The sequence below is a fragment of the Grammomys surdaster genome, unplaced genomic scaffold, assembly GCF_004785775.1.
Source record: "Grammomys surdaster isolate TR1022 unplaced genomic scaffold, NIH_TR_1.0 126158, whole genome shotgun sequence".
Lineage (NCBI taxonomy): Eukaryota > Metazoa > Chordata > Mammalia > Rodentia > Muridae > Grammomys > Grammomys surdaster.
The window spans coordinates 3,331,131-3,356,102 of NW_021620966.1; the positions used below are offsets into that span (position 1 = coordinate 3,331,131).

At 36.2% G+C, this 24,972-nt stretch overlaps 1 protein-coding gene across 1 annotated transcript in view; it reads left to right on the forward strand.

Annotated features, from left to right (window-relative positions):
• Positions 1-24,972, forward strand: part of Vav3 (vav guanine nucleotide exchange factor 3) — a 248,198-nt gene that overhangs the window by 209,232 nt on the left and 13,994 nt on the right. The window contains exons 21-25 of the mRNA XM_028757283.1: positions 134-199; positions 4,997-5,031; positions 10,211-10,327; positions 10,891-10,978; positions 16,841-16,970. Of these exons, the coding sequence (XP_028613116.1) occupies positions 134-199; positions 4,997-5,031; positions 10,211-10,327; positions 10,891-10,978; positions 16,841-16,970 (436 nt within the window). The remainder of the gene's footprint in view (positions 1-133; positions 200-4,996; positions 5,032-10,210; positions 10,328-10,890; positions 10,979-16,840; positions 16,971-24,972) is intronic.

Sequence of the window (24,972 nt, forward strand, 5' to 3'; positions counted from 1 at the left end):
CTGTGAATCAATGCTGAGTTCTGAATGCAATAGGCAAGGAACCCTGAGGATGCTGAGATGAACAATACTGTATAAACAACAGCATGGCTTTATTATTTTGTTCTCAACAGTGCTTTTTCTTTTTCTTGCTTAGGGACGAAACTTAGCTTCAGGAGAGGTTGGATTTTTCCCAAGTGATGCTGTCAAACCATCTCCATGTGTAAGTTCCCATATTTCACTTCCATCTCATTTTATTTTACCTTTGTTACTATGATCAATTGTGCAAGAAGGTGTACAGGATATTGACTGCCTAGATGCTCATTGGTTTTGTTAATATTTTCACAGGAGAGCAGGACTTACATGGTCTAATCTCACAGAATATACTTTAATTTGTGCTGAAAATACTTCAAATGTCAAGAAAGGATATGTAGCATGAAAACAAACTTAGAATTTACAATATTGTTTCAACATCTTTAGGGAAAGTAACCCAAAGCCACAGAGTAGATGGTACTGAGCAAGGTTTTCTTTCCTCGTTGAGGGTAAATGATCTAACCTACCCCTGGTCACCCAGGTTACGGGAAGTCATTGCTCTTCAACTGGGGTCTTTGAAAGCAAAGTAGAGGACAAAAAGTTCACAATTTTTTAACCAGGTCTCTGAATACATTTTCCATGCTTTAGAATGTCTCTTTTGTTTATTTAATATCATAATGAAATTTTCTGAAAATGGATAAAACAGGAATGGATGACTGACTCTCTTAGAATTTTAATTGCTGTGAAGAAACAGCATGACCATGGTAACTCTTATGAAAGAAAACATTTAATTGGAGCTAGCTTATAGTTCCAGATGCTTAGTCCGTTATCATCATGGCAGGAAGCATGTAGGCAGACATAGTGCTGGAGAAGGAGCAGGAGTTCTACATCTGGATCAGCAGGCAACAGGAACAGACTGAGACACATTTACTCCAACAAGGCCACACCTCCTCATACCCACTCCCTATGGGGCCTATGGGGGCCATTTTTATTCAAACTACTACAATGACTATTACTCAAATAATATGGATGAATATCACAGAAGATTATGCTTTGTGGAATTGATTCATTTCTATGTGGGTTAGTATTATGTTAACATCATAATTTTCCTTACAATCTTAAAGTTAATGAATACAGTATGATGAAATTTCTTTATGAATATGATTAAGATGGGAAATGCCCTCAAAATTCTTAAACAGTAGTTCTTGTTACATTCCCATGGCTTCTATACTTCTCAACTGCACATTCTTTTCGATATTACAAGGGTAATATCTGTCACCTTTAATTTGGGAATGTAATCTTACACCATTTATCCAAGCTTAATTATTTTTGAAAAGCAAAGAGAATTTTTCAAAACAGAGATTTGCTGTTCTATTTGCTACAGATAGATTGGTTGAATCTCACAGGTACAAATATAAGCAGCAATGTTTACATAACAGCAAGTGGCAAGAGATTTTAACATTCAGGCATTTGGGAGCCCTAATAAGCATTTAGTATACAAAGCCCTATTTTCTGTTTACAGCATCTTGCATGAGTTTTAGGAGTTTTGTTTAAAAATAGTCTGGCATAAAATGTATTTAAATTTGTTGAATGGATGAACAAAAGGATAAAAAAGCAAACGTGGGTCCCTCGATGCATGCAGATAATTAGCAAATGAAATCAGCTTATAGAATCCTACCATAAACCCTACCAAAAAAAAAAGGAAAATCATATATAGATATTTTAAGGTACTAAAGAGTTGTACAGTAATACATAGTCAGGAATAAAACAACCAGCTAAATGTCAATGCTCTTATAGCTTAAAGTAATAAATAGGTACTAAAGTGAGATGCTTACGTAATGAAATTATAGACTATCTTTTAGCTATAGAACCACCTGAATGAAACAAAGTAAACAGAAAGTAAACAGATTAAAGAGAGGAACAGGTTGCACGATCTTGAAAACTGCATCCCTTGATGATGGTATAAACTGTGAATTAGGGATCCATGAGTAGTGTTATGAATTCTATTCTGAGCTGAAAACTTATTTTTTTTTATGTGTGTTATTCTTTCCCTTCAAAAGTTCTGAGGCATGCTAGTGGGAGCCTCCAGGTTGGGGGACAAACTGCTGTACATAGATGAGGTCGTTAATTTATGGACCAGAGTGATTAGAGACCAAGCCTGAACTACAACACAGTGCAAACTTGGATGAGTGTGAATCTGGCAGTTGTTAGGGCCTGTTCCAGGAAAACACTACCCCATTTCTGTTGGTCTCAGTTCTGGTGTAGATTAGTAAAAAAGAGACAGTGATCTCCTTTTAATGATTTCTAAACTTAAGTGTAAAAGTCATCCATATGTAGGGCTGGAAGTCACATGAGCCGTGTTACGTAAATCATTCTCAGCAAGAAATATAATTAAAATGACTCAACATCAGTTGTTCCCTAACTTAAAAAAATAATACATATTCTGCCTGGTTTTTAGCCTCTTCACAGACAGCCTCCAAAGGGCCATTACAGATAAAACCTTCAGGGGCTATGAATCTACATGTTGGAACCATCCAACTGATGAGGAAATGGACCACTTTAGCCTAAGGTTAACAGAAGAAAAATATAGTCAACGAAAAATATATATTCATGTAGCAGATACAGGACAAGATATCTAAATCTATATTTAACATAACTGAAAACTAAAAAGGAGAGAGGAGGAGATTATCACACTACATGATTATCTGGGCCTGTCTATAAAAGACTCAGACGAGTAATTGAAGCAAAGATCTTAATGGGTATATTAGATGGCCTATCCAACATGGTTGAGTAGAAAATTGGAAGAAAAATCTGAAGAAGTTTCTAAAATGAGTCCGGAGAGATGAGGCAATGGAAAACTGTAACAGAGAATGAAATGATAAAATTCAAATGTAGCAAACTGTGGAGATTAAAGATAATTGTAGAAAAGCAGTACTCAAATAAATCATAGACAAGAACTTTCCAGATTTTACAGGAAAACTAATTTTAAAAATCAAGATGAGTAATTAAAAATTAATTAACAACCAGATATATTTTAATGAAACTTCAGAATATTAAAAATGACATGAAGTCCAACTTGAGAGAAAAGACAAATGTCTGTAAAAAGCATTAATAACTAGATTCAATACTAAAAAACAGCAGTAATTGAAAGTATTCTGCTGGTGATAGCCTGGGACTAGCTATCATGTTAGTGGTTCCCAGGTAACCAATAAATACTAAACAGTAATGAAAGGCTGTCTGAGGCTACTAGCTAGCAGGAAGGTTGACCAGTGGAGCTGGGAGTGCTATTGAATTGCCTGGTTTGGATACAAGCATGAGGCTGTAGCACTAAGGATGGCCAAACTTAAGATAGAAACCATATACTTCTCTGCCGTGAAGAATCAGAGTATGAAGTTTGAAGCACCATAATAGTCATGAGCGAAAACAATAGAAAAGATGGAGTCCTAGAAGGGAGAAACCTCAGGTTCTGTGTGTAAACACAAAAGCCCTGATAGAGTAGTGAAGCCAGTAATCCCTTCAGCTTGGGCTAAAAGAAGTTAACTGAGAAACCATCAACTGCTTTTTACAGAAAACCATCTAAAGTTAGAATTTAACCAGTTAACTTCCTGCTTTGAGACAAGACACATGCTTTGTGGGAATATAAGAATCCATAACTTCAGTTTCAATGATGGGATGCCTGTGTTAACAGAGATCTGAGATGACAAAGCGGTTGGTTATATTATTGGCTGTGGGCAGCACCATCTCTAAGCAGATGTGTCTGGGCTATATAAAAGAGCTAGCTAAGCACGTGCCAGAAAGCAAGCCAACAGACAGCGTTACTCTTTGCTTTCTGCCTCAAGCTTCTACCTTGAGTCCTTGCCTCGACTTTCCTAAATAATGGATTATGATCTGGAAGTACAAGATAATTATGCCTTGCTCCCCTTAGTTTTCTGTTCGTTTGTTTGTTTGTCAGTGTTTTATTACAGTGACAGAAAGCAAAATGGAACAGTAGTCAAGGATCTCACATAACAGAACATACCCACTGAAGAAGCACAGACTTCTCTGGGGAATTTTGGGATGGAATAGCCTCATTATATGTCACTCCTTACTTCCTGGATATACACTCTTTTCCAAACAGAGGAGAGACCGACCTCAGGTGAAGTGTGCAGAAGTTCTCGCCCATTCCTCTCTTCCTTCTTTGCCCATCTCTTCTAATGGAAAAGACCCAGGGACATCATGGAATCTGTCAAAAGTTGGCTGATTCATGAAGGTTTTGCAAACTCAAAGCAGATGATCTATAGTCTACCTTTTCCTCAATAGCTTGTAAATAGCCACCTCTTCTGTAGCATGTGTTTTATTGTGCATTTTTTGACTACTGCTATACATACGTTGGCTTTCTTCATTTTCTAGTTGCTGCCATCAGCTAGAATACGCTTTATTTGTCCGCAAAATGTAATATCTTCACTTGTGTACATCTCTATATATAAAAAATGGAAAATGTGGATATTTTTCATGATTTTTTTAACAGATAAAACATTTTCTTGTTGGAAGATTTTGGAATTGGAGTTTAGAATTTATATTACAAAATAGCATCTACATCCAGTGTGTCCAGTTTATTTCACATGTCTTTGTTTGTTTGTTTATTTGTTTGAGGGAAGGGAAGGGCTATTTGGTTTCCCTAATAACATTTTCATTTTAGCTTTCTAGGCTGGATTGGACTGTCTTGTAGTAAATGTTGAAAATTTCTGGTTCATATTTTTTCTGCTATCTCTTCCCTTGAAGGTATTGTAGAAAAATGCATGGAAGAATGAAATAAAGCAAAATGAATTATTTTCTACTTATCTGACATATACTATGATTCATTCTGTGTAAACTTGCCAGCGGGTAGTCCTGGGCCTGTGCTACTTATGGGTTTTATTGGGCTGACTCAGCTGAACTGAATTAATGATTGATTTCTAAAAGCTACCCTTAAGTAAACTTAATCTATTTTTGCCTTTTTATGTCCTAGGTACCTAAGCCAGTAGATTATTCTTGCCAACCCTGGTAAGTATTAAAAATGTTTATGCTGCTAAGTTGAAATACCGTACTCCTAGCTTGAGGACACCTTAAATGTGTGGCTGTAAACCATGTTCCATTTCCATTTGTCCTGGCTAAAGGTGGTTTCACATGTAACAAAACACCGTAATGAATTTGTATACTGCAAGTCATTCTGTATCGTGATTGGTTAATGGTGTTTGTAGGTGTGTGTATGAGAGTGCACTGAACCATAAATGTCTATAACAGACACAGAAAGGAATGGGATATATCATGATGTAGCTCACATTTTGGAAAGAAAAAAAATCTCAAGAAGCAGAGAAGAAAACATTAATTATAGTATCCAAACCTAAGAATTACCTCAAAAAGATGATATCCAAAATTATAGTTTCCAGTGTAGGATGGTGGAATAAGATATAACTGTGTCTGATTTGGGTCTTGTTGTTTTGACCCATTTTACCAAGGAAGAGGAACACACATGTCTTCTCATCACAGTAAGTGAGGCCATAACAGGCCAAAGTAGTGACTGACCACTGTCCAGCTCAGTGAAGAAATGAGTTTCTCCTGGCATTTCAAGCAGGAGTTACAGGGATCAGGAATGACATAAAAGCAACTGTATCAGTGAAAATCCCACCTCAACCCAGGTTACCTCTTATAAACGTGGCAATGCTGGGCCCAGCTTAATAGTCTAAGAATCTCTTCCTTGTAGTTCAGCTATTAAGTCTCCATCTCCCAGCCACTGCGTACTCCTTCTCAGACTGCTGGAAAGGGGTCCTTGAGAAACTTCCAAGATTCTCTTCTCTCAGAAGTGTGATCTTTAGTTTAAGTCATGAGCCTCAAGGGCCCTCTCTCCTTCATGGAAGGAATGTTTCAACTAGGAAAAACATAGCAGGTGTAGATGAAGCATATTTACCAGTGGGATGCTGGTAGAGGAGGTAGCAGAACCAAGGATGGCAATGGTCAGTGATGGTTGTTATTACTTTATTATTTTTTTCAACTTTAAAACTATACATAAGAAGCAGAATAGTTAGTATTTCATCAGCTTATAATAAGCAGTATATGCTGAGTATTTTATATGCACTTACCACTTTACATATTTTATTTCACATTAAAGGTAAGGTTGTAAACCATTTCCACTTTCTGTTTGTCCTGAATAAATGTGTTTTCACATGTAATAAAAATTTTCCAAAAGTTCGTACATGAAAGATATTACTGTCATTGTTATTACTTGAGAGAAAAGGGTGAAGTCAATGTAATCAGTGTAACCTGATTACTTTGGTCTATCGCCAGTTTGAAGAAAAGGCCAGAACCCTTTTTAGTGTATGGAATTCTCCCCAGACTTCTTGCTGCTTTCCAGCTGTCACTTCTGCCTTCCTTGTCATTACCTGCACTCTCTGCTGTACTCTTCTTGGCTTCAGCGCTGAGCTAGCCAAAGAAATTGTGATCAAATTGGGAGTCTTTGCTACATTTTAATATTTTTGAGGACAATTTTGAAATTTTTGTTACTATGGAACTTAAAACCAAATTAGTAATAGAAATGAAAGCGTATTTTTCATGCAGCGAGATTAAAATGTTTATAATTTTAGAGATAAGTCCTAATGTCACCACCTCATGGGTTTTATTGAATAACATGAGCAGGTACCTGCAAATTGTCCAGAAACAAGAGGGTGGGCAGGTTTATACTTGCTTCTCCTTTTTCTAAGTCATTCTTCCAAGTATGTAAAATTCTGTTGAATTATAAACAGTTAGAAAAACATTATTCCTAATGATTAAAACAAATCAAGATACCAAGACATTGGAAACACCTTAAATATAGGAATTAACAAAGATATTACAGTGTAAAAATTTTAGATTAAATTTTCTTTCCTTGAGCACCCTAGTCAGTTCATTCAGATTAAGTCGAAAGTTCCATGTGAAATATCTTCGACATGGGAACAAAACTATCAATCACTCATGAAAACTGTGAATTTCAGAAACATGAGACTCAACATCATCCATTTATTTTATTTGTTAGTTGTTTCCATGTTTTAAGTAGGTTGATCCCTCCAAGTGAATATTACTTCTAGAGACCATGAAATAAAAGAGAAAATCAACAAGGTTGCCTTCAACTGTCCATGTTTTATGTATGAAATGTGTGAAATGTTGGGATGAGATCTGAGGCTGAGGACTGTGAACCCTTTGAAAGTCTGAGTGTGGTAGATGCCAAGGCTTCTGTTGTCTTTTCCCTGTAGTCAAATAACCCGGCTTTTTACATTTTGCCAAGAGACAGTGTTGTTATGTGTATTACATGGGGAAACAGAAACTTACAGGGTTTCAACTTGGAAAGGCTAGGCTCAGCAGAGGCTGCTGTGATGCCATTATGCAAACTACTTGTACTAAAGAAGTCTTTAAATCCAAAGTGTAAAACCCTACTGCCTTCATATAGCTTAGATCTGGCATGGGAGTAAATTGTCTCACACTGCACCCTTTCTTTGAATGAAACAATGAGTTTAGAGAACTCTTTAAAAACTGAATGAACTCAGTAAAATATCCAAACCCCTAACATTTGGATGGTTCCCAGTCCAATTATCAGATTTTTGCCAAATTAGCAGACTTCTGCCCAGTGGTATTTTTGGACCTGCACACAGGACCCTCAGTCATTCCTAGATTCTGCTTCCTTATACATGAACAAGCAATAAAGAAAAAGCAGACACTTGAGGAAAACTTTGAAGTATATAACAAATCTTTTGTAAGAGGAATGATCTGAGAATTGGAGAGCTTTTATAAATTAATATAGGAGCTTGGGAATATATAAGGTTAAGAAAAATTTCAAAAACATCAAATAAAGAAATAATGGGAGAAATATTTTTAAAATTAGATAATTGACATGAATGTTTGCTAGTTTTTGACTCATAAGAAATCTGGAAAGACACACACACACAAAAAAATGCCCAAGGGTATCAATTACTAAAGAAATAATGCATTTCCCAGAGGTCAATGCCATGCCTACCTTTTTGGAGAGGCTACTGAAAAATTAAAAAGTACATTATCATTAAAAATTTCTAATAGATAAAATATAGAATCTGAAAGCTTCCATGGAAGAAAATATCCAGTCACATCCAATGAGTGAGAAATTAGAATGAAATTAATTGGAAGTTAAAAGATAACAATGTAATGCCATTTAATATTTAAGAGGCAAAATCACTTCTCACTTAGAATCCTCCTCCCAACCAAACTACAAATTAAGTGTTGGTTAAAATGAAGTATTTACCTAAGTGTTGTCCTTTAAAATGTTGAATGTAATACTTCATTTATAGAAAAACTAAGGATTAATTATTAATCCAAAGAAAAGAAAAAATGCAGAATCCAGGAGTGGAGCAGCAGGCTTAGAGGGCAGAAAGGATCAGGTAGTTTGGGAGAGTGGGGAACTCAGAAGCCATTGGGTTAAGAATGAAAACTTTACAAGTAGAATATATACCATTGAAAATACAATGATAGAGAGTTTATGTATGGAATTTAGAAAGAACCGTTAAAGATAGAAAGCAACCCATACAAACTCCCATGCTTACCTTTTTACAAGTCAAATATTTTAAAACTTCTACACTGCTCAAAATGGGCTGGATGATGGCTTGTGTTTACAGATGTTGCAGAAAGACATTCTGTCTGTGACAGAATAGGCTTATGTCAGGAGAAAATTGGCTTTCCTTGCTTATGTCCCCAGTTAGAAGTTAATGAATTTTAGCATAAACACAGTTATTTAAAATACCTATACAGTAATAAAGGAAAATAAACTGATTAAATATTAGACCCAGGACTTGGAGTAGAATGCTTATATGATAGATTGCTGCTTTTCATTGTTTTTAAAACTATATTTTAAGTCAATTAACACACACACACACACACACACACACTCACACAATTTCTTTTTCGTGGTGATGGCTAGACAGAATGATGGAGTGAGGGTTGCATGCAGATACAGGGCAGTCTTTAGCCTTTAAGATGGATACACAGGAAGAGTCTCTTAACCTGAACAAACAAATTAACTGTGTTGCTAGAAGTGTGTATTCACATAAGAGCACAGTGTACAAGGGATCTGACAAGCCCTACATACAGAAGGATGGGAATAGAGATGCAGGGATGAGAAGAGATAAAGCAGATAAGGTAAGCACGAAGCAGGCTGTACTAGATCTTAATAAGTTGTAGGTTATCATAACTGCCTTAAAACTGTGTCATTGGCACAAAATGCCGCTAACGTCCCTTTATGCATGGTTGAAGACTACCTATATCCGACTCCACCAACTTTTGTTGAATGTCTACTGTGTACATTTTAAATAAATAGTGTAGATTAAAGCATACATTTATACTGAGTTTATGATTTTATATGTGAGTCAGATACTTATCTTGAATATTAATTCATGAATTAATTAGCTTGAAAAGAACCAGTACAAATGTAGTTTCCTTTTAATTTCTGTTGCTCCAGATCTTTGACCCTTGCCACTATGTGGAGTGCTTACATTTGATGTGAGAGGTCATGCAAGAATAATTTAATTCAGAGTTTGGATATTTTACTATGATAGTTATTGTTTTGACAGAGTTTAGTTGTGCTTAAGGGCCATATAGTCTAGGGAAACTTGAGCTCTGGTTTTTAAAGATATCTGCTTTTGAAAATGATTTCTTTTGAAAGTTTGTTTCTTTAGAAATTTGTTTGTCAAAATTGTGAACTAAGATAATTAATCTCACATCTAAATAATAATTATTTTATAATAATTTAAATTATTTCAGTCATTTAAAAAAGATCCTCCAAAGAAATTTGATAGTATACATAGGAAAGGTGAAGTCTTGAAGTCTTTCCCTCCCTCCCTCCTTCCCTCCCTCCCTCCCTCCCTCCTTCCCTCCCTCCCTCTCTATCTGTGTCGTATGTAGGGCTATGCCTCCGGTAACTCTTCTTCCTATCTGTTCCTAATCTTCTGACTCTCTTGTCTTCGTCCCTTCTGTTTATCTCATGTTTACTGGTGCTCACTGGCTCTTTAGGCATTGTTCATTTTGCTGATGTTAACATTGTACTATATTTGTGTTTAGACATATTAGAGAGATTTTCCAAATCATTATGTAAAGCAATGTAATTAGCATACACTTAAAGCCACGGCAAATACTTATATTTAGCCTCTCTTTTCAGATACATCCATCTAATTTTTCTGTCTTCTCACAGGTATGCTGGCCCAATGGAAAGACTGCAGGCAGAAACGGAACTTATTAACAGGGTGAATAGTACTTACCTTGTAAGGCACAGGACCAAAGAGTCTGGAGAATATGCAATTAGCATTAAGTAAGTAGGACAAGTGGTCTTGTAGAAATAGATTTCCTGTGTTCATAACTGTGTAGGTCATGTGACACATATAACACTGAAGTTGAAAACCAAGGTTCTAATTGCAGCAGAAATAATGCATTTATCCAGACAGTTCATTAATACTGGAAAATATCTGCGAGGAAAACAGTAATGGGTGTTATAGGCTGCTAATTGGTATAATAGATTTCTTTCATAACATTATATTTTGTTGACTTGATATGTGTGTATTTCTTGTAAATTCGAAGAATATAAACTACTGGATTTTGTCTCCTTTTTTTGTACTCTCAAACTAAATTTACTAAGTAAATTAAACATAGTGATTAGTCAGATCAAAGTTTTCTCTCACTTCAAATATTGTTTGTATCTTCAGCCCATCTAGTAAATACATGTTGTTAATTAGCTGTCACCATTGTATTGGCACACGTATATATTTTGTGTTTGGAATTAATTCCTATAATGTTATTGGGGCATGCCCTCTGGTCATTATTGATTTCTACTGATTAAAAACACATTTATATTCATAAGTTATTCATTGCCCACAGGTACAATAATGAAGCAAAACATATCAAGATTTTAACAAGAGATGGCTTTTTTCACATTGCAGAAAATAGAAAATTTAAAAGCTTAATGGTGAGCATTGATTATTTCTTTTTGATCTATAATTCCCATTTTGTGCTGTTAAGTTAGTTTAACTCTATAGTTTCTTAGCAATGTTACCCATTGAAAATTATTTAAAGAGAATTATAGTGAGGGCTTTAGCAAAACCCTAACTTTCCAGGATGAAGAATTCCAGTGCAGTTTTACATTGCTCAGATGGTATCGCTCATTATAAATGAGGCTTTAAGTTTTAGATAAAATTTTAGAGTCCACACTACTCATGGCTCTCAGAGCAACAGCCAACTCAAGTGTAACTGTCAGTGGTTTGTATGGGTGTTTGAGTGTTTTGTCTCAGTGGCAAATGGCTATTACGTCATTACATCATTCCTCTTCTTATGTCCTCTGTCTCACCTTCCAGCTACCTTTAGTCATGATCAGTTATGATAAGAAAGATTTTAATTAATAAAATACCTGTTACATTTAGGTCTATTTCATACAAGAGGACATAGAAAGTCAATTTGTAATTTTCTTTATATTTTCTGCTATTATAAATTGTGTAATCACGGTTCTCATTCATTACATTAGACAATTAGGCATCAGTAAGTTTATGTTTTGGCCACTGTGATTTGTTGAAATTACATAGAAGTTTTGTGTTGAAATTAAAAAAAAAACATATTGTGGTTAGAATATGGTGATAAATTCTGACAATTTGTAAATGTCTCAGTAACTTCCTTAGTAGGTATATTGTGTATATGTCTTACAGACTACACATACATTTCATTACACACACTGTTAACAATACATCGTATTTACCTAGAAGTCTTCAGATCTTCTTTTTCACTTAGATAGTTTCTTGAACTAATGAGGAATTTGGACACGGGACATAGGATAGATTTGTTGCTGTTAAAGAACTTTGATTAGCTTTGAGAGGGAAGACACATTGATGAAGCTATGAATCAAATGACATATACTACACCTTTCCTGAAAGTAACAGAAATCACTTAGGAATACAAATGAGGTAAAATTGAGTATAAGGAGGCTTAAAAACTCAGCCAGCTTGAATACCTTACCTAAAAACCATTTCAAGATAGGGACCAGTGTTAAAGAAATCGAAGTGTCTTAAGCAGAGAGAAAAGGAAATAGGAAGAAATTTGTAGACATAAATAGGACATTTGAAATTCAAAAGGAAAGGACAGGCAGCATGGACAGTCATGGAAAATGGAAACTCTTGTCAAACTGGTAACCAGGATCCACGCATCCACCCTGCTAGAGATAACTTACATTCTGTTGTATCTACTGGGCTGTGAAAGAGAACAGAGAACGAGCTGGACCAGAAGAAGTTCCTCATATAATAAAAACCTGGGAAGGATGTGACAAGTGGGTACACAGATAATGAGTGACAGGCACAGCCTGGACATGATGAAAGCATGCATGGGGCACTCCATCTCTGCAAGACATGCCAGCTGGAGCTCTTACCTGCAGAACTTTTTTGAGTGGTAATGAGGCTTCCTCACAGTGTTATAGTTGATGTGACGCTTAAAAAATGCTGCAGGACCAAAAAACGACTGCCAGCCCTGCAGACATTGAAAAGTCACGAAAGAAACTCCTCTTGGAGAAGACACACAAGAAGGATGAAAGGAATGGCCACTGGAAGGGACCCATCATCTCAGCTTTGTATCCTTAGTTCAGCCCATGGAAGGCCTATAGCAGGGAAGGTTAAGGATGAGAAAAGCCAGTGGCACTAATATGGGCTATAGTTCTTATATGGCTGTGACTATATTGAAGCCGACAAACTCCACAATTTAAATAATTTGTAGCAGAGACCATTAGAGTTTATCCATTGGTCTCCCGGAAAGGGAAGTAAAGGCACTTGTCTCAGAGTTCAAATAAATGACACAAATGCCATGTGTCACTGATGAATGCCACTGTTGGGGACACATACCATACATATGTTATTTTTTTCCCTTCCACACCTGAAAATCTTTTATAGGAAAGCTCAGACCATAATAGTTCAAAAGAGATGATGGAGAATTAAGAGCAAAGGTGCAGAAACTAAAAAGAAGAGGAACCAGCTAGAGGATACTTGTGTAAATAAATTAATGAAGACAAGGAACAGAAAGCCTTTAGTCATAAGCAAAGGCCTTTTGCCAGCTTTAGCAAATAGCTACCAATTGCTAAAGAAGCCGCTGAACTAGCTGGAGTTTTCCCTGCTTTTTGTTCATGTGTTGAATAAATTTATTATGAATCTTTATCTTTAATTTTTGGAGATTATGTATTCAATAAATTCAATAAACAGATAAGCAGTGATATACCAAATTTATGTACTATACATTTGTTAAATTAAAAGTTTATGTAGAATAAAAATCTATTATTTTTTCCAAAAGGCAGACTTGGATTCGAATAAAATGATTTAATAGAACGAGGCACAGATAAAATTCACAAAGAAGAGTATGAATTTCGAATTATTTTGAATCTTAAAAGACTCAATCACTATTGTTTTAAGAGACCTCAAAATAAAATGACTGAATTGATCTAAAAATAGCTTACAAGTTAGGCAGTACATGTGTGTCAGAGAATTCAAGATAGTGGTGTTCTGTAGACCTAAGACAGAAATGCCATGTGGATACTTGCCAAGAAGAGGTGGTTCATATTATGATAACATACTCCTTTGGAAGAGGAGAGGCGGTTTCAAGATGTAAGAGTTGTCTTTAAAACAAATGAAGGTCATCGGACCTCTAGCAGACACGGGTTATTGTGGTATGTTATATAGCACATCTCCCATCTCAGTAAGTCTGATGTGTAGACTTGCACCATTTCTTAGTAGTTCAGCATCTCACTCTCCGAATTACATTATTTTCCGCTGCATACGAATCACCTTATAGCTTGGAATAAAATATCTATCAGAAAGGATTCTAAGCACATGCAGACTCTAAAAGTTTATTCTAAATTAACTGGTGTCTCACAGAAAAGGCTGAGTTTGGTGCTTGGGACCAGAACTTCTTCCCTTGGGTTTCAATAGCTTGGTTAATCAAAGTCTTTGTTTTTCTTTGTCATTAAGTTCCAACCCTAAATGCCTTTCTGATTCCAGATTACAAGGCATTAATTTTGTTCTGATTTTTCATGTATGCCAGACAAGCTATGTCCAAATGTTGTTTGTAAGCCATCTCCAGTGCCGGTTTCCCTGGTAATTGGAATGACTGGCCCACACTCATTATTTCTTGGGGTTGGATTGTTGACACCACTGTGTCGGCTGAGATAAGGGAAGCTTAGAGATTTCTTTTGTTTAGAGTCATCTTATTCGCTTGTTGTACCTGAAGGTCAATGACTGCTAAAGCAGGGGTGGATTAGACTAAACTACAGAGCGCATAAAGCCATGAATTGGAAATAATCCACACTGGTGCTCCGTAATTCGACTCAGAAGCCTGTTAGGAAGATTTACCACCTAAGACTGTAAAAACATAACTAAAATACTTTCCATGCTTAGCCAGGTATTAAAGACCATCTGCAGTTTACTAAATTGCCTGACCTTGGTTGTTAGAAAAGTCTTTTTTTTCCTTCTGTAAAAATATTAAATGACCAACAAAACTTTTTTCTGTTCAATAATTCAATAGTTTATAGCCAACTTCACATTAATCTTACTAATGATTTATAATTTATAAAATTCATGTTCTCTCTCATAAAGTTAAATTAAAATCCAAAGCTATTGAACTGCACAATTTGTTTCAGATTTATATTTATATTGTCAAGGAAAATAGCACATCTTAATTGAAGTTTCAAGACTAAAGGAACAACGCCTTGGTATCATTGATATCAGTGATGTCATATGCAAACACAGAGTTTTTCCTTAAGCTTTTTATTTCATCATCAAAACTAAAATGATTATATTTTTACAAACACAATTTAACTTCTGAGCTACTCTTAGCAAATCATAGCAAAATCAGCATATTACAAACACCATTATTCTCATATAGGTAGCCATTTCTAAGATACATTGTTCTCTTTAGTGTTTTGTTTTCTTTGTTTCCTTTTCCCCTTTTGCTGTTAGTCAGATCCCACGCACCTTTGTTTCATTAAACATTCCAGTTCTTTGGGCTCAAGGAAGATCAGTGAGCTGTGTGAAGTGTTTTATGACTCTCATTTTCCAAATATGGGAACTGACAAAAGACTCTTCATTTACTTTATCTGATGATTTAGATAAATCATACTGCTTTCAGTTTATTAATGTGACAGAATATGTGTGTGTGTGTATACATATTAAAATGTATGTGCTCTTTGCACAGGCGAAAATATGTAGAGACCAGAGCAAGACATCAGATAATATAGTCTCCCTTTCTCTTCACCCCATTCACTCTCAGACCCTGGAGCTAGGCTGACAGCCAGCTGTCTCCTCCACTCAGTAGTTCTGTGGTTATAGACACATGTGGCTACAACGTGATTCCTACATGGGTGGCTGCAGTGTGAACTCAAGTCTTCACCCTCATGCGCTGTAACAAGTGCTTCTATCTGCTGATCATCTCCCCATTCCAGAACTGGGATCTTTATTTCGCCACCTTTGTGTCTCAGCCCTGGATACCCCCACCTGAAATGATCTCTTCCCCATCGCTATCTATGGAGGTTTTTACCTGGTCTTTGATTTAACCAAGCCACCCCCATCATGCTGTCTCTTCTTGCTTCCCAGTTGAACACACTAAAGAAAGTTCTCTGTGTCCCTGAGGTCTGATAACCCTTCACTTTCCCATCTGCGGTAAGAACTCCTGGGGAATACGCACCTTGGCTTCAGCATTTTTCTGACCCATGAAACACCCAGAGCAAAGCAGTACACAGCACGTCTGAGTTACACCGAAAAGAATAAATCATTGATAATCCTTTTTTTTTTTTCATGTTGTGAGTGAGTTCTGGCCTGATTGATTTCTTTTAGGAAACTTGAACTTAACCACTGACTAGATGTGTTGGATCAATGGACAATGTTATTTTCTCAAGAAATGAGTTGCTCTTCCATACTTTTTAAGGGTGCCATGATAGAAGCATTGACTACTTTGTTTAAAGTAATTTGCTTTTATTTTCATTGCAACTTCTTATCAAATACTTGGTACCTGTCATATTAGGCTACTGATAACATTTTCATTATGAATTATTCTTTTTGGTTCATAGTAGAAGGATGTAGATGTGTGGAGAATAGCAAACTAAGATACACAGAAAAAGGTTTTCCTGAAGATTCTGTTTAAAGTATGGTAGAGGTTTATATGGCTTTGAGATGTTTAAGACAAAGTATTTCTAAACAGCAATTAGAAAGAACCACCTGGCTGTCCTTTGTGACTACTGGGTGACGTTGAGAGCCGAGATGCACACTAGCCCTTCATCAGTGTAAGGCAGACATGATGCTGAACAGTGTTGAGAGCTTCATGAACCTTTTATTTTTAATGGAAAAGTACATTTAGTAATAAGTTTGTTTTTCTGACAAGTGGAAAGCAAAATGGGGGAAAGTAGAAATTGCTACACAGTCAAGCAAACAGCTGTTCCTTTCATTTTTCTTCAGAAAGACACGTCTCTCACTAATAACAACAGTAATTACTACTCTGAGATCGAAGTTTAGCATGGCTTCTTTTCAGTACCACATCTGACTGAAGACAAACAGGATGTTCTGCACGCCTGAAGAACAATAGAGAATAACCAACATGAACAAATGTCTCCAGTAAACAGGATAGCATCTTGGGGGTCAGGGGTTGTGGGGGGTGTCAGGTACATCCAGACAGTTAGCAGAGCTCTTACTCAACTTTTATATATTTGGAAATGTTAGGCTTAAAATGATTGCCCTTGTATCATATATAATTAGGTATTAAAGGATTTACTGAGAACAAAAATAACAAGATGTCTCTTTAATCTGCTCTTTTAAAGGAACTTGTGGAGTACTACAAGCACCATTCTCTTAAAGAAGGGTTCAGGACCTTGGATACAACGCTACAGTTTCCATACAAGGAGCCAGAACAGTCAGCTGGACAGAGGGGTAATAGAACAGGCAACAGCTGTGAGTATTGTAATTCAGAATATATTTTTAAACATATATATATTTGGTCACTTAAGGGGTTTGAAGCAAAATAACATTAGCTGTCTTCATTCTGAAGTTTGAAATATGGCCAATTAATATGCTAATGCATTGAGCAGACACTTTTTTTTCCTGGAGCTAACCAGAGTCAAAAGGACCAAAAGGTTCATGACTGTCTAGTTACAGGATTTTGTGATAAATTAAAAATTGTATCTGTGTTAAAACAGCCATCAAAATGTAAGTGATATATTAATGTGTGAAGTTTTGTACTTTTCACTAGGTTTTACGTTAGCCAAGCTCTTTTTAATTTATACATAGCATTTGTGTCTATGACGCTGTTTCGTGCATAGTATCTACCAGAGCTCTTCCAGTGTGCCTAGTATCCTAAAGCTCCTAACATTACTGTTTCAACCCAGCATTTTGAAAGTATTAACATATGTTGTTAGTATTTTTTAAAACTATACACAATCCTAGGTAATCATAAAGGATGACTACACACAAACAGAGATATTCAGATGCATCTCAGCTTAGGCAAATCCGAATCATAAACTCTGCCACAGCATTTCATGTTTTGCAAACCTCTTGGGCAGACACTCAACTATGCAGAGAATGTGGTAACGAGAGAAAAACAAACCTACTTTGGAGGAAAAATGAAAACAATTTTACCATTGTTAGAATCCTGAATTAATTTATTAACTACAGCTGGACACCTGGAATTTCAAGAAGTAGTTCCAAAAAGGATTTGCCCCAGTGTACTACAACTTGAAGTTTGTTTGGTTTTTTTCCCCATTAAAATCTTATACTAAAGGGGGATGGAAGATGCTCAGGATTTCAACATCAGCACAGTTCCATGTACTTCAGAACAATATGGAAGTTATTTGTTGTGTTAGCTGAGAGTTGCCTTTCTGTTCATTTTTGTAAAGCTTCATGGTTGTTCTTGTGGTCGTTGGCATATGTCCAAACTCATGCCATGAGAAGAGCAAGAATACGTTTAGTCTTGATGTTTAAATACCTTTATAATTTTATCTATTTTTTAGCCCAAGATTTTCTGATCGTCTTAGATTATCATGCAGGCCATACTTTTACTCATTCAAAATGGATGTTTATCCTAAAAAGTAGTTTTCCTACAAATTTCTTTGAAGTCTATCCAAGTTGTGACTTCTGTCCTCTTTTTACTTAACAACTCCTTTTAGGTAAACATAAGATTAAACATTTTTGTTTTTCTCTGACTTTTGAGTGGATGGACTCAACAGAAATTTCAGAAGAGGCCATCTGCAGGTGGAATCACATCTGAATAGTTTCCTTGGTTCTTCACTGCCCTATGGAGGAGTAGAGAACAGAGGAGTGATGTCCAAAATTTAGTAAGGTCATTATCCCACCGTGACCTTACCTTTCCTTGTTTCTATGACCAAAATATATGGAAAGATTAAATTTAAAAAGGAAGAGTTTATTTTGGCTTACAGTTTGAGGATATGTGGTCCACCACAGAGGCTAGGAATAGCAGCAGATGATCTAGGGGACTGGAGTAATGCAGGTACCTTGACAGGAATCAGAGAATTGACATGAAGTCGAGCCAGACCATACAAGTCAAGGCCCACCTCTAGTGACCTAATTCATCCAAGGAGGCTCCCAAACAGTGCTGCTAACTCTGACATAGCATGCACTAGATTTTAAAGGATTGAATAAGTTTATGTTTGCTGTTCTCATAGCAGCCTGTATTATGCATTGATGATTAACAAGTTTGTCTTGCTGACTTTATATTAAGCCTTGATTTAGGGTTAACCCTTAATAAAAATGCTACATTATTTTTTTTTAACCTGCTGTGCTTCCTAGGAGATGGGAAACAAGAAATGCTACATATTCTGCACACAATGGTGGCTTGAGGGAGCCTTTAGTCTTCATCCATGGTTCATAGCTGATGACTATCTAAACATAGCTTTTACCAAGCAGCATTGCCTTAAGATAATGATTCAGACAGAGATCTTGAGTTTTCATTACTTCTAAAAAAGATGTAGGATGCAGAGAAAGTAAGATAAAGCCCAGAACCTTCTTGTGTTCTTCACAAAGGTGAGATGTGAGCTTCACTGGCAAAACTGGGTAACTCGTAACACTGGAGGTGTAAATTGTACAGGCACCTTTGTGATTGTAAAAGAAAGGCTTGGCTCATTTTTCGATGTATGTTAAATATGATAGGATTATGGAAGAGCTACTGTGTGCCAATGAAAGTTAATATGCAGAAGGATACTGATTGGAATCAAACACAAGTCCATAGTATCAGGCAGAGAGCGTTTTATGGGATATAAAGTCATCTTCTGCATTCTCTGAACTGTCTATCATGGTGTCAGGGTGGTGCTATTATTGATGTCCTTTTAATAACTTGAATGTTTCCAAAATGGGAGAAAGACGAAAGGAGAGGGAGAGACGAGAGGAGGGAAAGCTCAGGGGTAATGTGAACTGGTTTTCTTCTATTGAAACTGTAACAGTTTGGTGGAAGATATTCCATGGATCTATAAAAGAATTCCATAATTATCCAAAATAGCCCTAACCATTCTGCCTTTGGCTGCTTTTGATGTACCTATATACCTGTATATTTGAAGGACACTAAAGTGGCTTTTGTTTTTTGTACTCTACAATGAATACTTGGTTATTTTCAAGTCTGTTCTTTTAGGCAAGTTAGCCAGTTTGAGCCTCAGTTTTCCTATTTGAGCAATGAGATTGGACATTGTGCTGTGTCCTTTGAGAAATCATATGCTAATTTTATTTCTTTGTATGCATGAGAGGAGGAGATAGAGTGTGATTTTGATGAATCATTACACTAGCAGAAGTGCAGGATTTCCTATTTGTGAGCCTAATTCAAACCTTAAACATTTCATAGCATTGATAGTATTCTTAGTAGGTAGACAGAATTTTTTATATATATATATATATATATATATATATATATATACATGTGAATATTTTTGTGCTACTATTTATATTACTAATAAAGGACATGAGTAGGTCAATTAGTGAAGTTTGCATATACTCTATAGATTAACTAACCAAATTGTATTCAGCACAACTTTCTGCCTTTGATAATTGTACTATGACTAGAATGGTGAATATCTTTGTAGGAAAAACATACAGAAGTATTTGACAGTAAAAATGGATTATGTCTGCAGTGTGTGTATTCAGATGGCTCAAAACCAAGCATAGACTGGCAAAGCAAACATTGTAAGATGCTAATATTTGGGTACTGTGAATGAGGAATATGAGAATTGTTTGTGCTGTTCTTGCCTCTTTCTTAAGTCTGAATTATTTTGGAGTTAAAAAAAATGGTTGATGTAAAGATAACCCTATCTTCTGGCCAAGTCCAAGGAATCACAGGAAGGTGGCAGCATCCTTTTTCTTATTGCCTCCAGATGCAGAGGAGCCTGGTCACTGATTTGGGGACATGTAGAGTACCTGTGCACTTGAGTGGCTCACATTTAAAGCTTTGTTGTGATCTCCTTACGTCTGTTTACTCATTCCTTTACTCAATGAATATCTAACACTTACCATGTGCCAAGACTGTGCTAGATGCTGGAGCTACAATAATAAATAGGGCAAACTGGGGGATGGGAACACACAAAAGACAAATAAAGTCATAGAATTCCATAAGCCTTCTGAAGCCAAAGAGTATAAGCGAATGTGTCATAGAGGTGTTTCTCAGCCTGCAGGTATGGAGCAAGACTTTTTGAAAAATGCCAGTTGGGATAAAGTTAAAGCACATATTAGAGTGACATCATGTGAGGTGGTGTGCTTTAGCAATTCCAGAGCAAGGTAGCTTTGTGAAAATGTTAAATTGCAAAACCCTTTATATGGAGTTAGTGCCATTTATATTTACTAATCTCAATATTATATATTATCATTGTCTTATTCTTGAAATGACCTGACAATCTCATAGCATTTATTAGTTATATTTTAATACAGTAAGGGATAATATTCACTTAAGCTACTGAAATATGCACTTACGGTAGTTTAGCTTTCTGCCTTTGTAATTCAACATGACCATATCTACCCACTCTTATTTTATGATTCCTTTATTTTATGCTCAGTCCTTTGTCATCATTTCACTGGTCATTTTGTGTTTCATATCTAATTTTATTCTGATAACCTTAACATTAATTTTAATTTCATATTAGTTTCCCAGGACTGTCATAAACATTACCACATAATGATTTAAAAAAAAATAACCCAAGAAATTACTGTGGTCTAGAGGGCAGATGGCTAAAATCAAAATAGTGTCCATGTGTCTGTAGACTCTGAATGGCTGATCAATAGTTAGCATTCTTTGGTCTGTAGATGTACCACTCCAACCTGCTGGATCTTTATCTCTCCCCTCTGTGTGTCCTCATATTTTCACTTAGAAAAGCAGTTGCAATTGAATTTAAGGCCCACCCCAGATAGTTGGTCTTTACTTGAGATCCATAACATCTACAAAGACTGCTTAGTTTTAAATTAAAGCATTTTCCACTGGATCAGACTGGAACTATCCTTATGTGGGCTATGGGAAGACTGTTAGACCCATGATAATCTTTTTTTTTGAATAGTTTATTTATTTACATTTCAGATGCCATCCCCTTCCTCCATTTCCTCACCCTAGAAACCCCCTATCTCATCCCCCCTTCTCCTTTTTGCTTTTATACTATTTTAATTACATGCAAGTATTAAGGTCAGTTCTAGGTTGAGGAACTAGCAATACAATAGATGCAAACAGTCAAGGAACAAGTAAGACAATAAAAATAAATAATCAAAGAACAAGCAAGGCAGTAAACAAAATTCCAGAAACACTCCCGTGATCACTGTTTGTAAGGGCTTATCAGGATGACAAAAATATCTGAGCCAACTTCCCTGTCATAGACCAAAGTCATTTTCATGTCTGAAGCCTACTTACTTGTTCTAGCCTAAGATTTAGATTCCTGCCTGAAATTACTTCTTTGTTCTAGCCTAAGATTTAGATTCCTGCCTGAAATTACTTCCCTGTCCTTGGCCAATGTTAGATTCCTGCCAAGCAGCCCAATTTTTTGTCCTTGTCCTATGTCAGATTCTTGCCAAGTAGCCCCAAAAGCTCTTCACCTCTCCCCATTTTTTTATTTCATAAATAAGACTGAGATTGTCTTAGATTGTTCTGCCAAAAATGCCTTCCTTACCTGTTGTGATATATGCATTATCAAAAGCAATGTACTTATGTCTTAGGTTGGTAAGGCTCTGTGCAGAATCTTACCAGTCCTTGGTTTGCCAGCCTGTTAATTTAATAAAAATGTCCAGGGGTCCATTTTCAGTTTCAGTCTATGAACTTTGGCTGTCAACGTGTTGATGTTAAAGACAAGCTTTAACATGATGGGCAGGAATAAAAGGATTCCCAGGACAAAATGGGCTAGCATGATCAAGCTATATATGCCATTCTTGAAGCTTGACTAAAATAGAAATCCTGACCTCAGGACAGACCCATGATAAGCTTATAATGTTGCTTTTAACTATTCTCTAAAAATTTCCAGACTAATTTCAATTTTTGTTTTTAAAATGGCTAATAGAGTTTACATTATTGGTGCAGGCCAACTGATGCAAATAGGCATTCTGAGAGAACCAGGCTTCAAATCAATGAAGTACTTTCAGTGTGCTACAGCTTTGCCAGCATGAAATGCCCTGTTTTTGAGAGAAAGTAGGTTTCCAATCATCACTTGAGCCATTTGTCTGAAACATGGCCTTAAATACTCTGCATAGAATCTGCAAACCAGAGAATTCTGACTAATACTCAGTAATTTGCCAGTTAACAAAATGGAAATTCTCAAATCCCTTCTATATACATTAAATAAATGTCTGGTGAAAGATTCCATAAGCCTTCAGCCCTGCAAAAAGTCACTATGAAAGGTTGCCCCTGTCAATGGGTTTCCACAGACTGATGCAGGTTTGATATATTCCCTTAGAGGAAAGAAATAGTTTGTCTAGAGTTCCCTAGTTTATTTCACCGCACAATACTACATCTTGATGTTTAATTCTGATGCCAAGCCTTAAAAGAGTCAGTAGGTGTGAAGCATTTAGAGGACTGTCTGGCATGTGGGCAGTGTTGGATGCTTTGGCTCCTTACAAACACTACTGCTGTTCCTGTCACCACTTCCATGTGTCCCACGCTGTTGCCCAGTGTGAAATTTTGTGTTAGCCTTGTTTGGGAAATTTTAATTCACCAGCGAAGCCATTCCACTTTCCCTTGGCACGTTGGCACGTTGGTTCTGCTTCCTGGGCTTCAGCTCAGCTCTCCCATCGTGTGCACTATGGGATAAGTTGATTGTAACATTCTACTGACATTTTCATACTTCCCCTCTTCACCTGTCTGTGATACCCACAGATTATTCAATTCTTAGACAACTGGTCAACCAAAGCTATACATCATTATGACCAGGCCATTGTGGGAGCCCCTTTTTATGTACACACTTCAAGAGCTTCATTGACTTCTGTAAGGCATTTTGTTCTGAACATGATGGTTCCAGACATTAGTAATCATATCTGGGATTCCAAACTTAAATTCTACAAATTTAGATAACCTCATTCAAAGCTATCTTTTTAATATTTCATGGCTCAAATAGCAGTACTTATGTTCTTAGCACTTCTTATCTTGGTAATGCCCAGTCCTAGAAGTCTTATTTCTAAATTGAAAATGGCCTCCAATGCAGCTAATCCATGTAATCATCTCGTATTGAATGTAGTGCAATCATGTGACAGCCCTGATTCAAGGATGTATTTGTCTAGTCATTCTTTCCTGGAAACTGTGCACATTTATCTGAATTGAGAAAATTTTTATTTTTATTTCAAAAACTTTCATTAGGGTTCTAGCTGTGCAAGAAAATGCTGAGAGCTTTTTTGGCCTGATATATTCTGATGTACTGCTTACACTACTAAATTCTAAGTTTACACATGACAAGCATTAACTCTGCAACTCTCTTTTGACCTATCAGCATTCGGAAGTTGAGGATACTGTCAGCCAGGGTTTCCTTTTGTTCCTTTTTGATTTTGTTCATTTTCCCCCCTCATTCAGCATTTATTTGTTTACAGCTAATTCAGGAGTACACACACCTATTGAGTATTACACAGTACACCCTAATGCCTTAACAATAAGTAAGAATGCTAGAGAAATCTCTCAAGACCAAAGCACCTCAAACTTGCCAGCCTCATCAGCTCTACAGGAAGCTTTTAAAACAAATATCTTTTATTACAGTCTTGGAAGGTAGTCATCAGTTTTTGAACACTGAGGTGACTTCATTTCTAACTACCACACAAAGCATTCACCTTATATCTTGAACAAGATTAAGTAGTTTTCCTTACTTTAGCTATAAATATCTCTCAGTTTAGCTACTATACCTATCTTTTAAATTAACTATGGCAAGTACACAATACACACACACACACACACACACACACACACACACTTCACTGTACTTTAATAACCTCAGAACATGGTAAAAAGGAATTTATGTATTTATAATAACTATCACAACCTTTTTTTTCATCAAGTATGCTGTTTTACTTTTCTTACTGTCTTTCTCCTCCACACTTTAAATACTTATTCTAACTCTTACCATATGAGTGACTATCAGATATTTAACCATCCCAGCTGCTGTTCTATGAATACACTCCAATTTGTCAGAACTTTGCACAATACATTTTGACATCACTTGACCCCTTTACTCACTTTCCCCAGTGCAGAAGCCATTCTTCACTGGAAATGATGCTGTGTTCTTGTAATCTCAGCATTTAGTAAGCCAAGGCTGGAGAACTGCCACCACAAGTTTGAGGTCAGCCTCGTCTATATCATCAGTTTCATGCTAGCTAGGGTGTCATAGTAGGCCTATTTGTGAACAAATAAACAAACAAACAAAATTAAAAATATAAAAACCAACCATACAAAACCCAATAAGAAAACAAATCTATGTCACTATTTTCCAATTAATTTCTCCTATCCTTTATC